We start from the raw sequence: 14,859 nt of genomic DNA, 5'->3' as shown, positions 1-14,859 counted from the left end.
TAATGATTGAATGGAAACCTAGTTCTCATTATAACATCTTACTTTAAAATTATAATTCAGACTATTACCCCTTTAACTGTCAAGTTATTTTGATGATTTGGGTACACAAATTGTCAAATTTTTTTATTGGAAAAACCAAATGTAGCCGAAATAAACATCTCCCGATATATATTCGGGTATGACAATACAATGCACTCAAAAAAAAAAAAAAAAAAAAAAAAAATTACCCCAAGAAATACTCGGGCGTGACATTTTCGAACACCGGTGCAATCTCGGGCATGACAGTTAAAAGGTTAAAGAAATCAGAAGATATGTGAGTATTTCAGTATTAAATTTCATACTTTATGGCTGCCCAAAATGTCCCAAAACCAAACTTTATTAAATCCACCAATTTTAAACATAATAATACTAGACACAAAGTGGATAATCTTAGAAACTGTCTAAATGAAACAATTTCAAATTTACTCCTATTTCAAGACCTGAATCTTGTTCTACAACAGTTAACAACCCAATAAAAATTTTATCGAATTCTTTTGCACAATGAAGCTCAAACCTTCTATGGAATCACTAAATCATCTTAATTAACATTACTTATTAATAACAACTTACAACAGCTAAGACATGCTGAAATGCCAATGAAAAAAGTACATTTGATTCCTAATGCTTAACGAAATGAGTGCATTCCAAAATAATATTTAACCTATTAGTATTATTTTTCTTCTTTCCTTTCCATAATCTTCTAATTGGATCTGGCTTGTTACTTTTTGCAGACTGTTAGAACAATTTTATAAGAAATAAGCTTGAACTTTCGATTGCGTCAAAAACAGTTTCCAATTCTGGAGCTGCCAAAGGATCTACAAAGCGAAAGCATGTTTCGATGTCCATTAAACAAAAAGTGGAATTGCTGCAAAAAATGGATAAAGGCATATCTGTCTCAAAATTATGCGAGTAGTGTGCCATTGGAAAGTCAACTTTATATGACATAAGAAAAAGGAAATTTTTGAATTTTTTGTGGATTCCGACACCCCATTTGCAGTGAATAACAGAAAAAGGGTTCGTTATGCTAAAAGTGACGATCATGACAAAGCGATGATTGAATGGGTCAGACAATGTCACAGTGAGAGCGTGCCATTGACGGGTCCAATGCTAATGGCTCAAGCCAAAATATTTCATGAAGAAATGAACTTAAACATTGAGTGCACATATTCGACAGGTTGGTTAACTAAATTTAAAAATCGCCATGCTATAAGATAATTAAAAATTTCAGGTGAAAAAGCTTCAGCTGATACTGAAGCTGCTCAACAATTTGTAGATGAACTCATTACTAGTGAACAATTATCTCCAGAACAAATTTACAATGCTGTTGAAACTTGTCTTTTCTGGCAATATGTACCGTGAAATACCTTGGCAACCTCTACAGAAAAGGCTGCAACTGGTGTCAAAGATTCCATGAGCGAGACTAACAATTTTAGCGTGCGCAAATGATGCAGGAATGCACAAGTGAAAACTTTTTGTCATCGGAAAACATGCACGACTTCAAGCATTTAAAGAAGTAACGATTATCCCCATTATATATCGCACAAATAAAAGAAGCATGGATGACACAAGTGTTGATGAATGATTGGTTTGAAAATCATTTTATACTCAAGGCTTGGCAACATTTGAATTCGGTTGGTTTACCTGATGACTCAAAAATAGTCCTGATTGTTGACAACTGTTTGGCGCATACTTCACTTAAGGTTTTAGTGAAAGATAATGTATCCGTATTATTCTTCTCTTCAAATTGTACGTCTATCATTCAGCCTATGGATATGGGAATAGTGCATGCGCTGAAATGCAAATATAAAGTAGCATTTTAAAAATCTATGTTAAATTTCTTGAACAATGGCAAGACTATTCAAGATTTAAAAAAAAATTTTAGCATAAAATCTGCTGTGTGGAGCATTGCAAAATCGTGGTAGGATGTGTCTCCAGATATGTTAAAAAATGCTTGCCATAATTTATGGCCAGCTACCATATTTCATGGGGAGGATGATGAAGATGATAGCCACGAATTTGAAGGTTTTCGGACATCAAAAACTAAAGTTGAAATTTTCCAGTTATTGGATTTTTAAAGAAATGTGGTGAAGCGGTAATAAATGAAGATGATGTAACAGAAGTTTTTCATTGCGACGACAATGCCCCAATCATCAATCAATTAATGGACGGTGAAATCTGTAGTATGGTTCTAAATCCAGAAAATACCTCTTCCGATAGTGAAGAAAGTGACAGAGAGGTTATTGAAAACAAAAAAATTTCGATTGACAAGTTAGTTGGTATTCTTGACACAGCAATTACAGGACTTGAACAGTGGAACTTTGTAACTGAACAAGAAATTATGTCTGTTTATAGAATTAAAGAGAAAGTATTAGCACAAAAAAGGAAGCAACTTAAACAACTTACATTGAAAGAAATGTTTAATAAAGTAAACAAATAAATATTAAGCTTTTTTTTGTAAATTTTGATACCCTTTAGATCATAATTGCTCTTTATTTCATAAATTGTTTCATATTTTTAATTGTATAATTTCTGCATGCCATCTTACCAGATTTAAATTGATGATCTATAATCCGGAAAAACCCCTAATCCGGAATTGCTGAAGTCCTGACGAGTCCGGTTTATGGACTTTGTACTGTATTGCATTAGAAATAATAAAATAATGGTAACCATTTATGAAATATTTAAGTACGAAAATGAATAATTATGAAACGAAAAAAGTTTCAGTAAAACCAAAAAATAATATGCGAAGCATACTGCAGAAAAAAAAAATTTCAAGAAATAAACAGCTGCCAAAAATAATTTTCAAATAGCAGATTTATGCTTTGTACTTCCCTAGCATTTGAAATAGAACTGGCTGTCCACGAATGAATTTAGGCAGCTCCTTGTGTGTTTGCTTCACTGAATACTGGCTGCGATTCGAAAGTCGGCTGATGCAAGCAAGGATGGTTTACATTATTTCACCAGAGCTTGCCTCCTTCTCCTATTCATCTTCTTTGCTGAAAACTGTTAAAGCAAGTATGTGACAATTGATGCACAGTGTTTGGAAGACTTCGTCAAGGAGTCGAATGCAGTGTGTGATGTTATTCTAGGTAATAAAACATTTGTACAGAACCCCAGAGCAAATAGTAATTGGCACATGTGCTTTTCCAGATGAATCATCATAAACAAAAGTCAAGCAAAGGCTTTTACATGGTTTCTGTATTCTTCATTCTGAAAGCCATTATTGTAACTATATAATAATACGGAAATTATATCATCATTGCTAAATGATACACAATTGTTTATTTATCCATGGCTATGTGAAAGTTTTGGGAAAAAGTGAAAGAAATCAAATTTTTTACTATTCTAGTATGTCTTGGAAAAAAAAAGTACCAACAACGAAAACAATTTTTCTTCAACTTAGACATTAAAGAAATGATTCTTTGTTACCTGTGACTTTACTTTCAAAATTGGGGAACGGTTGCATATAACATAATTTCGTATCCTTTCTCCTACCACCTTTGTCTAGTATAGTCTATCTTCCAGCATGTAGAACAATTGCTTTTAAAAATTGCATGAACAAATGGTAAAGTATATCAACTGTGATGAGGTACATCAAGTGTAAATAAATATATATATATAGCATGCGTACTTGTGATGTACCATGGTTTATTTTCTGATTAAAAAATTTTGTGGTTACCTCTGGAAATATAAAACTAAATCCATGTTTAAAAACTTAATTGAAGAAAATAAATATCTTGTGTTTGGCTGTAGTTATCATCCAAATGAACATCTAGAATAACAGCAAAATCTCGAATTTTAGTAGCTCTGAACAAGTGTAGTGGATCAAAAATAACTAGCAGACAATAAATTTAAATAACTTTGTTACTCTAAAAAATATCACATATTATTGTTAGTAGCAAGGTATGGATACTAAAATTGTTATATTTTGTAAAATATGCACTTTAAAAATTAATAGTTTTGAGGTCAAAGGCACCACTAAAAATAAACTGAATTTTAATAATGTTTCTAAAAATATATGTAAACTCTCATATCTTTATATGATGGAACTTCTCATAATTTTTATCTTATGTTTCTCATTTGTAACTCTGTTTTTACAAAGCATGGGATTTAAATATTGAAATAATTTATTAATTTCTTGTATATTTTATTGAAATATGTTAATTTAAAATACTCCCAAATAACATTTATTTCTTATGCAAATTTTAGGTTATATATATTTAATTACAATAAAAATTAATGATGTCCGAAATTGTTACTGGTACTCTTGTATTATCTGCCCAACTGTCCCTCAAAGTCTCCAATTGTTGGTGACTGATTTTTCACCAACCTAAAACATGAAAAATAGATGCCACTTTAAAAAGTGGCATGGTGCTCTGAAAATTTCATAAAACAGCAATAAATTCCAGAAATTAAAAAGGCAAGAAACATCTATAATGAAACAAAATAAAATATAACAAAACACTCAAAATTACATAAAATAACAAAAAATTAACTGATTAAAACTGCAAGAAGCATCCATAATAAAGCATTTATATTTTTTCATAATCTTCTCTTATGAACACGTTGACCTGTTTTAATTGTTAAAAAGAAGGGGGTGGTGGAATTGCACAGAGTCAGTAAAACCTACCTTCACATTCACCTGAGAACAGTTGGTAAACTTCTTTCCTTCTCTTTTTCCATGTATTCTTAGACCTATTTTGACTTAAAATAAATATCAGAGAATGCACAACTTTGGAAAGAGCTGTTACCATTAAAAACATCAGAGAATTGCTCAAATTCAGAAAAAGCTATTATCACAATTATCTAAGAGCAGTTGGTAAGCATCAATCACAAAATAAGTGTTGAATTTCAAAACCCAAATTCCATGCTGGTTAAACATTCGTGGGTTGTCAGATAAATAACTTTTATAAAATTATGGGTTGCCTACTTTGGCTGCATAGGACATTGCATGGTGATTCTTCTCAGGGTTGGGCAGTTAATCAGAGGGTACATTATTACTTTCATATGGCTTAACATTCTTACCAAATCTTAATAATCATTAAATCTAAAATTTCTGACATAATCTTTGTGGAATTTCACCAAGATTTTAATTTATTAGATTATCTTTTTGATTTGTAAAGGAAATATAACTTTGTACTGTTCTCAAACTAAGTCATCATTTTATTATTTTTGAATAATTTAATGAAGTATCTTGGTACTGTTAAGGATATATCTATGAAAAGGTTGTTACTTGGGTGATGAATGATATTATCTTGTTACTTTGATTGATCCTTGGTGGTTCTAAAATACAGTGGATGGACAAAAATATGGAAACACCTTGTGAAATGCATGTTTGAAAAGAAAGATTGATTTTAATGAAATATGTAGGTGGCACTGGCGTTTTTGACTACTGACGCCACCTATACAACTTCGTAAATGTGCTAAACAGTTCAGTTGTTGTCGGAGTACTGTTATGTGAGGTTGTCATTGCATTATGTCAGAGTTAACAGACTTCGAACGTGGGCAAATTGTTGGAGCACATATGGTAGGTGCTTCCGTAAGCAAGGTAGCCGAGGTGTTTACTGTTTCAAGAGGTACTGTATCGAAGATTTATTCCGCATATTTGAAAAGCGGAAAAACATCATCTGCTAAATCACAGCGCGGACGAAAGTGTGTCCTGAGTGATCATGACAGACGATCATTAAAGGCAATTGTGACGAAAAATAAGAAGACCACAGCTGCAAAAGTTACTGCTGAAATGAATGTTGTGTTACCGAACCCTGTGAGTACCAAAACAATTAGAAGGGAGCTTCATAAACAGGGAATTGCTGGCCGTGCTGCAATTGAGAAGCCACTCATCAGTGATGCTAATGCCCGTAACAGGAAAAAGTGGTGTTTAAGTCATAAAGGCCTGGACTATAGAGCAGTGGAAGCGTGTAATATGGTCTGACGAGTCTTCTTTCACATTGTTTCCCACTTCTGGCCGAGTTTACGTCTGGAGAACGCCATCTCAAGCCTATAATACAGACTGCTTATTGCCAAGAGTGAAACATGGCGGGGGTTCTGTTATGGTTTGGACAGCCATATCGTGGTTCTCTGCCAGCCCCATGATAACTGTGTCAGGGTACATGACTGCCAAGACTTATGTGAACATTTTGGCCGATCAAGTTCATCCCATGGTACAAACTTTGTTCCCCGATGGTGATGGTGTTTTCCAAGACGACAAAGCCCCTGTTCACACAGCTCACATTGTTCAGGACTGGTTTTCTGAGTACGACGATGAGTTGTCCCATCTTCCCTGGCCACCACAGTCACCAGACCTGAATATTATCGAACCTTTGTGGTCTACATTGGAACGGAAATTGCGTTCTCGTTATCCACCGCCAACATCGTTATCTGAACTTGCCACCGTTTTGCAGGAAGAATGGTATAATATTCCCTTAGCAAACATACAGGAACTGTATTTATCCATTCCGAGAAGACTGCAAGCTGTTTTGGATGCCAACGGGTTTCCTACACCATATTAAGCAAAGAAACATGTTTTTTTTAAAGGTGTTTCCATATTTTTGTCCAACCCCTGTATATATAAGGAAATTTTATTTTTTTGAGAGTATTTTTATATGTAGTAGTATTTATCCTGAGAAGGCATGTAAAATATTGTAATATATTTTAGGGAATTTGTACATATGTTTTCATTTTAATCACATATCAGATGTATTTCAGACATGTATATATTTTATGCTTTTGAGATGTTTAATTTTATTTTTTATTTCAGCATGTTCGTAGTTCTGAAAATGTTGCTGGTTTGCTGGTAAGATTATTTACTTCTCTGAACTTAATCAATTGCTATTCACTGTTACTTTTATGAAGTATTGCCCTCCAAAACTCATAATGATTCTATTTGCATTCAAGTTATAAACTATTACTTTCTCCCAGTTAATCTCCTGCGTAATTTTTATTTTTTTTTTTTTATTTCAAAAAAAGAAATTCAGTGAAACCTTGAGGCAGATTTGGAGAATATATGTTTAATGCAGATGTTTCAAGTTTCAGGCTAGTTTCTTTTTTAGTCAGGTGATCAAATTTCTTAAATGAGCTGATATATTTACTAAATTAGATGATACCATTTTCTTAGTGAGCCGGTAAATTTCATAAAATTACTTGGATCAAATATGATAGTAGTATAATTCAACATTTTAAAACCACAATTTAGAAAGTTACTTTATCTAAATTAATTGGAAGTCTATTATGTGCTTTTATATTGAAACTGTACGTTTTCCATTATTTTATATTTTTGCTATTTTGTTCAGTAAGTTGTTAGTTAATTGGGTACTCTGATTATCTGCACCCATCTTCCAAAAAGTCACTACCACGAAGAGCTAAGACACATTAAGCCATTTTCAAAAATGGCTGCATACTAAAAATTGCAAAAAACAACAACCAATTAGCAAAATTAAAAAAAGAAGCAAAAAATCCATAATAAGCACTACATTTTTTTTTTTTTGTTCTGGTTTTCTCATGTACATAATGGTCTGTTTTATTTTTAAAAATGTTGGAGAATTGCAGAAACTCAGAGTTGTGGCACAACTTGAAACCATGCGTACAGTGATCTGTTTTTGCCTAAAGAAACAGCAGAGAATTGCGCAAATTCAGCATTGCATATGCTGTTGTTTTCCCATGTACAGAGTGTTCTGTTTTTGCATGGTATTGGCATACAAATTTTGATCTGTAAAATTGAATTATTTATCAAGCACAACTTCATGGAATTCTAATTTTTGCCTTCTCTACTCTTAGCAAAAGTGCCATATTTAAGTCCATAGTCTCTTACGATTCTTTATAAGGAAAAAATAAATAAATGTACTCAGTGCAATAAACACTAATGACTATCATCAATGTAACAAAAACAAACACCGCTATAATGATCGCCACTCATCTGCTGCTGCATGCATGCATGCATACTTGGGTTGCCACATAAATAGTTTTTGGATACTTAATACATGGGTTGTCTATTATGGAGACATACCATGTTGCCTTGTGAATACTTCAGGAAGGTGCAGATACCGTACAAAGTCCATAATCTGGACTCGTCGGGACTTCGGCAATTCCGGATTAAGGGTTTTTCTGGATTATAGATCATCAATTTAAATCTGGTGAGATGGCATGCAGAAATTATACAATTAAAAATATGAAACAGTAATTTATGAAATAAAGAGCATTTATTATCTAAAGGGTATCAAAATTTACAAACAAACAAACAAAAAAAAAAAAAAAAAAAAAAAAAAAAAAAGCTTAATATTTATTTGTTTACCTTATTAAACATTTCTTTCAATGTGAGTTGTTTAAGTTTCTTCCTTTTTTGTGCTAAACGCGCATGTGTAAGCACATTACGTACATGCGTAAAGCATACAAAAAAAAAAAAAAAGTTTGTGGCTTTGAGGTCCGGATTATAGATCATTCCAGATAATGGACGTCTGGATTACAGACTTTGTACTGTAATAGGAAAATACTGTCAATTGTGATAAAAATTTTAAAAAATTAGTTACATATATTTTATAATTATATGTAGTTTTCGTAATTGTATAATTATTGTTTGAAATAAAGTATAATTCCTTTTCTGAATTAAAAAACAATCATAATGCATATAAGTTTATTATGTGTAGGTTGTCCTAATAAAAGTGTCACATTTAACACAAAAATACTTTAATTTTAAAAAATTGAAAATACTTTTATGTGCTTACAACAGATAAATATTCTGATTAAGAATGTTGAGTTGACCTGGCAAGACTGGCATTTCATATCATCCTCAGTTCATTTTGCTGTTTAGTGGACTTCGAGCAATACACAAAGGGACAGTGAGTTTTGATCATGAAAACTCATTACAAGAATAGTGAGTGTTATGCACAACCTGTTAGGAAGCTTTATTCAGTCTTTTAATGTGAAAGTATGCATGATGGAATAAAAATTGCAGTTTTATGAAGAAATTTCAGAGCACAGGTTCGGCTGCAGGTTCACTGTGCTTTTGAGCCAGCTGATTTGTTGAAGCTCTTGTGCATGACAGTGTTCTTGCAAGTCCCAAATAATCTGAACTTAAAGAGGAAACTGAATATATCATTAGTCACTTAGATGTGTAACTACACAAGAAAATGATTATGAATTTGACCGAGAGATTGGGGTGCTGTAGAACAAGTCATGGAGGAGATATGCCAGACATAATTTTTCATTCTTAAATTGGAACATTTACCTGTTTATTCCTTTTTCTAAAAATAAATGTTTTGCTGAGCTTATTGAATCTGGCACTTTTATTGGGACGTCCTTTATTTACAAAAATGTGAATTTTTATTTTTTAACAGGGTTTGTAGTGGTCCTTACAAATGCTTATATGTCCTTATATTTGAAAATAAATTATAAAAGCCCTTATAGGTGCCTACTTATTTTTTTGTTTTTAGTGTTTTTCCTCCTTGCATCATAGCCACAACTAAATAAACAACTTTTTCTTTCTTATGTGGAGCATCAGATTGTGAATCATACTTCCTGAAATAACTTTCTCCACATTAATGTAACCTTTAGCATTTGATTCGCACGAGTAGAGACAGGTGCACGTCATTCTATTGGACAAAAAGTTGTGAAAGGGGTAGAAAATTTCGGTATATTTCACATACTTTTCCTCCCACCCACAGACTGTAGATATTCCAAATCTCACGTGGTCAGTTCATATTCGAGTTTATTATGATCGTTATGCTTATATTATAAGCATATGTATGAATATTTATATTTTCTGTAAAGCTAAACTTTAAAAATGGGTAAGTGTGCTTTTAACATGATTGGCTTTCTAAGGAAGAATATTTTGAATAGCTTAAACAATGGGAAAATAATCACAAGGCCATGTGTTCCTGGTGTAAAACTGAAATCAACACAGCAAGTATGGGAGAAGTCTGCTTTGAAGTGTCACATGGATCATAAGTAAACCGAAGTATATGGCGCAAAACAGTACAAAAGCATACGAAAAAATGAAAAGTGTGTTGGTGAATTTTTCCAAAAAGGTCATATTGCAGAAGAAGAATGCAGTAGCATTCTTTTGGAATATTCCGATTTCATTGAAAATGTTGTCCAGGATTAGATCCTTTTTTTGCACACATTAATTAATGGAAAATACTTCAAGTTATAGGAAACATTTAAAATGATCTTTATTCTTTCCCATGAGCAAGCCACTGTTGAATGAGGATTTAGTATCAATAAAAATATGGAAACAGAAAATCATGTGGAAAATTTGTACATTGCCCAGCACATAGTTTGTGATTATGGGAAACATGCTGGTGGGATACACAATGGGTCAATTACGAAAGAGATGAGAGTGGCAGATTCATCAGCTCATTCACAGTATCAGTTATATTTGAAAGAGCAGAAAGAAAAAAAAAAAAAAAAAAAAAGAATTTATTGAAAAGAAAAGCAGCAGAATCAACAGATAAATTGATTTCTCTTAAAAGAAAGAAAATTCTCTTAGAAAGAGAAGTGCTTGAAAATAAAGCAGATGAACTTGCTGAAAAGGCTGAAGTTTAATCTTTTAAATAAATCCAATGAAATGTTAAAAACTATTTGTGAAAAGCAAACTCTCTTAAAAGATTTGGTGTTGGTGTATTTAATTATGGCAAAGCACACTAGGGCTATCTGCCTAAGGGGAGGGATGCCTTTGTGAAGGTCTTTCTAAGGGAAACTGGCTCGTATACGCGTTACACATGGGGAAAACCACAAAAACACCCATGCAGCCAGCCCGTTCGCGGGATTCGAACCTCGGACCGAACTACCAGTGTCCACTTGGCCACTGGTGGGCTAAAAGATTTGGATTCGGACATTAATGAAAAGAAAAATAAAAGTAATATTACTAATTAATAAGCATGAATCATTAAATTAAAATTTAATTAGTAAGCATAAATCTTTTTTCTTGTTTCTTTTTTTATGTTGTAAAGTACTTTGTATGAATATAATAAATACAGTTTATTATTATTTTCCTTAAACTGATATTTCATCGTTAAATCTTGTAATATAATTTAGTTTTGCATAGGATTCTTTTTCCCTCTCTCAACTTAAACTAGTTCTATAAATTGTACTGCTATTTGCAATTAAAAAATAATTATAATTGTTTCCCATGGTTGAGTAATGCCGAATCTCTCTTTAAATACTGAATTTCTCGGATTTTGAATTGCGGTTAAATCTTATTTTTATTTTAAAGTTATGCAAATGTGTATATATGTAACTAAACAAGTGCTTATTTTTTTCTTAAAATGTGCTTGAAAAGTGCTTATAGGTGCTTATTTTTTTAACTAAAATGTGGCTACCAACCCTGGTTAGCCATGAGAAGCTATATTGTTCATTTTGCTAATAAATTAATGCAGTGCAACTTCTGATGTTGACTACTCCTTTAAAATGATCATTTTAAAAAGTGAATGCTACTTTTGAGAACATAATTAACTAATGATATTGTACATTATCATTAGTCTTGTTTTCTCTGTGCTATTTCCATGTATAGTTAAAAATGTGTGTAACTACAAGTAGTCATCATAAGGAGATTTCACTGTATTATGTGTTTTAGCATTCTTTAAAATTTTGGTTTACAGTATTAACCATTTGATTTAGGGTAGGGGAACAACAAAACGGTGGGAAATCAAAAGATCATCTAATCATCACCTCTATATGTCAATGAGGGACTTTAGTTGTAGTCTAGGGGAAGATATGGAAATATTTTTCTCTTTGTATGATGCTCAGCAATCTGAGACAATCAGGTATTTAATTTTATTCAATACATTTAATCCAATTAATAACAAAAAATTAAACATTTTCTGTTCATTCAGTTATATTTTATGTAATTAGTTATTAAATGGTTCGTCTATGTCTACATAATAATTTTTTAATTCATTTCAATGTTTGATTCTTGGTAAAATCTCTATTTGTATGCATGTTTTCATAATTTTTCCATGTGCTGCGTAAATGCAATTCAGTTCCAAAGAAGCTTACTTTTTTTTGCATCATATCATTTGGGCTAATAAATTACAATTAGTAATGCACTATTTAGTCTGATGGCTTTCTTTTGCATTGATAACTACTATTATAAACTAAATATTTTCTCTTAAATTTAAATTAATATAGGTCTTCTCATATATTTTGAAGATGTTGCATTGTAAAACATTATTATAAAATATATTAAGATAATAAATAGCATTATGGTTAAGTTTTTAAAACGTTTTTATGCAATGTAAATATTCATTTTTGGTTATACAGGTTTTGAAAAATTTTCTGTTTATCTTCTTTTTGATATTTTCAATGGGAAGGAGCTGTTAATTCTAGTGATTATGAAATGTACTTACTTTTTCTCAGAAAATATAAACTTCTATCAGGGTTGTAATTGAATTAGACAGTTAAATTTAACAGCTAAAACAATGTAGTTTGTCAAATGTTTTATTTAAATCTAGTGATAATATTAGATACTTCTTTCTAGCAGTTTGTTTTCGTTTTGTTCCTCATATTAAATATTTTTTTTTATTTGGATAATTTAGTTGATGACTAAAGTTGGAATTATAACTTCCAAAAATAATGCATGTATCTTTATTTTAATATAAATTTGTAATTGTGTATTTTTCCTTCTGAGTATGATTTTTTGAGCATTAAATAAACACTCAAAGTTTCAACTTTAAGAATTTTTCATTCTTTTCTAGCAAAAAAGTGATTTTGACTCTCTGAAAAGTAATTTTCATGTTTATTTGAAAGCATTTGTTCTTTCATTTCAGTGAGAGGTTTCTAGTCAGATTTGCAAAGTATGGAATGTCTCATTTTGTTGAAAAACTTACCAATTCTTGTACAGTCTTTACTGTAAGTTTGATTTTCAAATTAATTCTAATTTAATTGAGCATTTGACATATATTTCTACTTCTTTTATGTTCATTTTGATGAAATTTGAGGAATATAAAAATTTTTTCTGAAAAAAATCATAAAAGATGTGTTCATAAAGTTTTTAGAACTCATAATTTTGTATTAATAAAGTTTGTTTATTTTATGCTTGCAAAACCTATTTCTTTTATTTAATGTATATATGTATGTAGTGGGGATTAGCTTATTTTATTATTATTATTTTTTTATTGAGGATTTATTATTATTTTTTTGAAGGATTTAGGTGCAACTGATTTAAGTAGAGAACTGTATCTTGTGGCTCATATCATAAGAAGTGGTAAGTTTTAAAAACAATAATTGAAATTTATGTACACTACCTGCCGCTTAATAAAATTACTTCTGTTCCAAGCAAGTTTGAGTTTATTAAGTGGATTAGATAAATAAATGGCAATTTTTATATTGCAAATTATTTATTCATTAAGATATTTACTAACATTTAATCTAATAGGTAATAACTAAAATATTAATTAAAAATTAATGCTAAAATTAAACTATTCGTGAAACATGGAAATTTGTTTTTCATTTATTTTTTTGTAAAAACACTTTATAATTACATACTTGATAAAATTTAAAATTTTTACAAAGAACTGCTCTATCCATATTAGTTTCACATTGTTCATCAGCAATATTTCATAAAGCCGTTTGTAGATTTTTCTGATCTCCACCTTTCAATTCAAGAGTTCTTTTAGAGTTTGTAGTGCTTTTCATTATTTAGCTCAGGTTGGCATATAGTCTCTTTTTCTTCCATATCACTTTCACTGTCAATTTCAGTTTCTGCAGCTGTTTTAATACTTTCTATAGTATCATAATCAGCATTTTCACATGCTGCCTCAATTATATCATCATTTGCTACATATTCTAAAAGCAAATCTTTATAATTTCTCTCATTGATGTCTGAAATATTAGAAATAGTTTGCAATTTTTCTGTGTCCTATTCTAAATAGAAACCACACTTTCTAAAGCAGTTAACTGTGTTTTGAGAGACTGCTTCCCTTGCACTGAATGTAATATTCATAGCAAAGATATTAACTTAATTGTCTGTTTCAAAGTGCTTACATTTTCATAAGATTTAATTATGTTGAATTTGTTTCAATTTCTTTTCTGTAGTTATTTTTGAAAGCTTTTATGATACCTTGGTCTAATGGCTTAATGACAGAAGTTACATTTGCAATAAGAAACATTAATTTAATGTTTTTCAGAATGATATCAGAGGCATGTGCAGTACATTTATCTGTAACATAAACAAGAAAACTATTTTTTCATTTTTCAGTTTTATGTCTCATTTCAAAAGGAAATCAGTAAAAATACTGCTTATCAACCATGAGTTCTTATTATTAAGTTAAAAGAAATTCTTAACTGCTCTTAAACATCGAGGTTTTCTACTTTTTCCAGTAACCACTGATGTCTTTTTAATTGTTGCATCCATATTACACATTAATAATACAATAATGCATTATTCTAATTTCTTAAAACCAGTGGCCATTTTGAATTTAAACATTAATAAATGCTGTAGTAATACTCTTTAAAACAAGCCACTTTCATCTGTGTTATAAATTTCAAGTAGCTTGTATTCTTTTAGAAGCTGGGTAGAATGTCTCTTATTCATTTTTTAATGAAATGATGAACTTGATGTACGTGTGAGTAACACGTGCATACAAAAATATCCCTAACATTAACTAGGAAAGCCGAAATCTTAGTTAACATAGACATGTTACAATTAATAATCAAATTTAATAAGGAAAAGTAACAGTTGCCAGGTACATTATAACAGCTTAAGAAATTCAGAGCACAGTACAGATGCGAGTACACAAGTTCACATATCTCGGCGAAAACAGAGATGCACACATTTGTTGAAGTAGTTCCACTTGACTGCCGGTGAAAATTCTTCTCTCCCCGTCAGCC

The 14,859-nt window shown here is 31.1% G+C and overlaps 1 protein-coding gene across 2 annotated transcripts in view; it reads left to right on the top strand.

Annotated features, from left to right (window-relative positions):
• Window positions 1-14,859, top strand: part of spg (dedicator of cytokinesis spg) — a 267,982-nt gene that overhangs the window by 52,184 nt on the left and 200,939 nt on the right. For both annotated transcript variants that reach the window (XM_035372971.2, XM_085813220.1), the window contains 4 exons: window positions 6,797-6,832; window positions 11,650-11,795; window positions 12,798-12,879; window positions 13,174-13,234. In XM_035372971.2, the coding sequence (XP_035228862.2) occupies window positions 6,797-6,832; window positions 11,650-11,795; window positions 12,798-12,879; window positions 13,174-13,234 (325 nt within the window). The remainder of the gene's footprint in view (window positions 1-6,796; window positions 6,833-11,649; window positions 11,796-12,797; window positions 12,880-13,173; window positions 13,235-14,859) is intronic.

This window comes from Stegodyphus dumicola, chromosome 3, assembly GCF_044657685.1.
Source record: "Stegodyphus dumicola isolate Sdum_Otavi_A_Nest chromosome 3, ASM4465768v1".
NCBI classification, from domain to species: Eukaryota; Metazoa; Arthropoda; class Arachnida; order Araneae; family Eresidae; genus Stegodyphus; species Stegodyphus dumicola.
The sequence above is the reverse complement of the archived record's forward strand: the minus strand, read 5'-3'. Positions and strand labels throughout refer to the sequence as shown.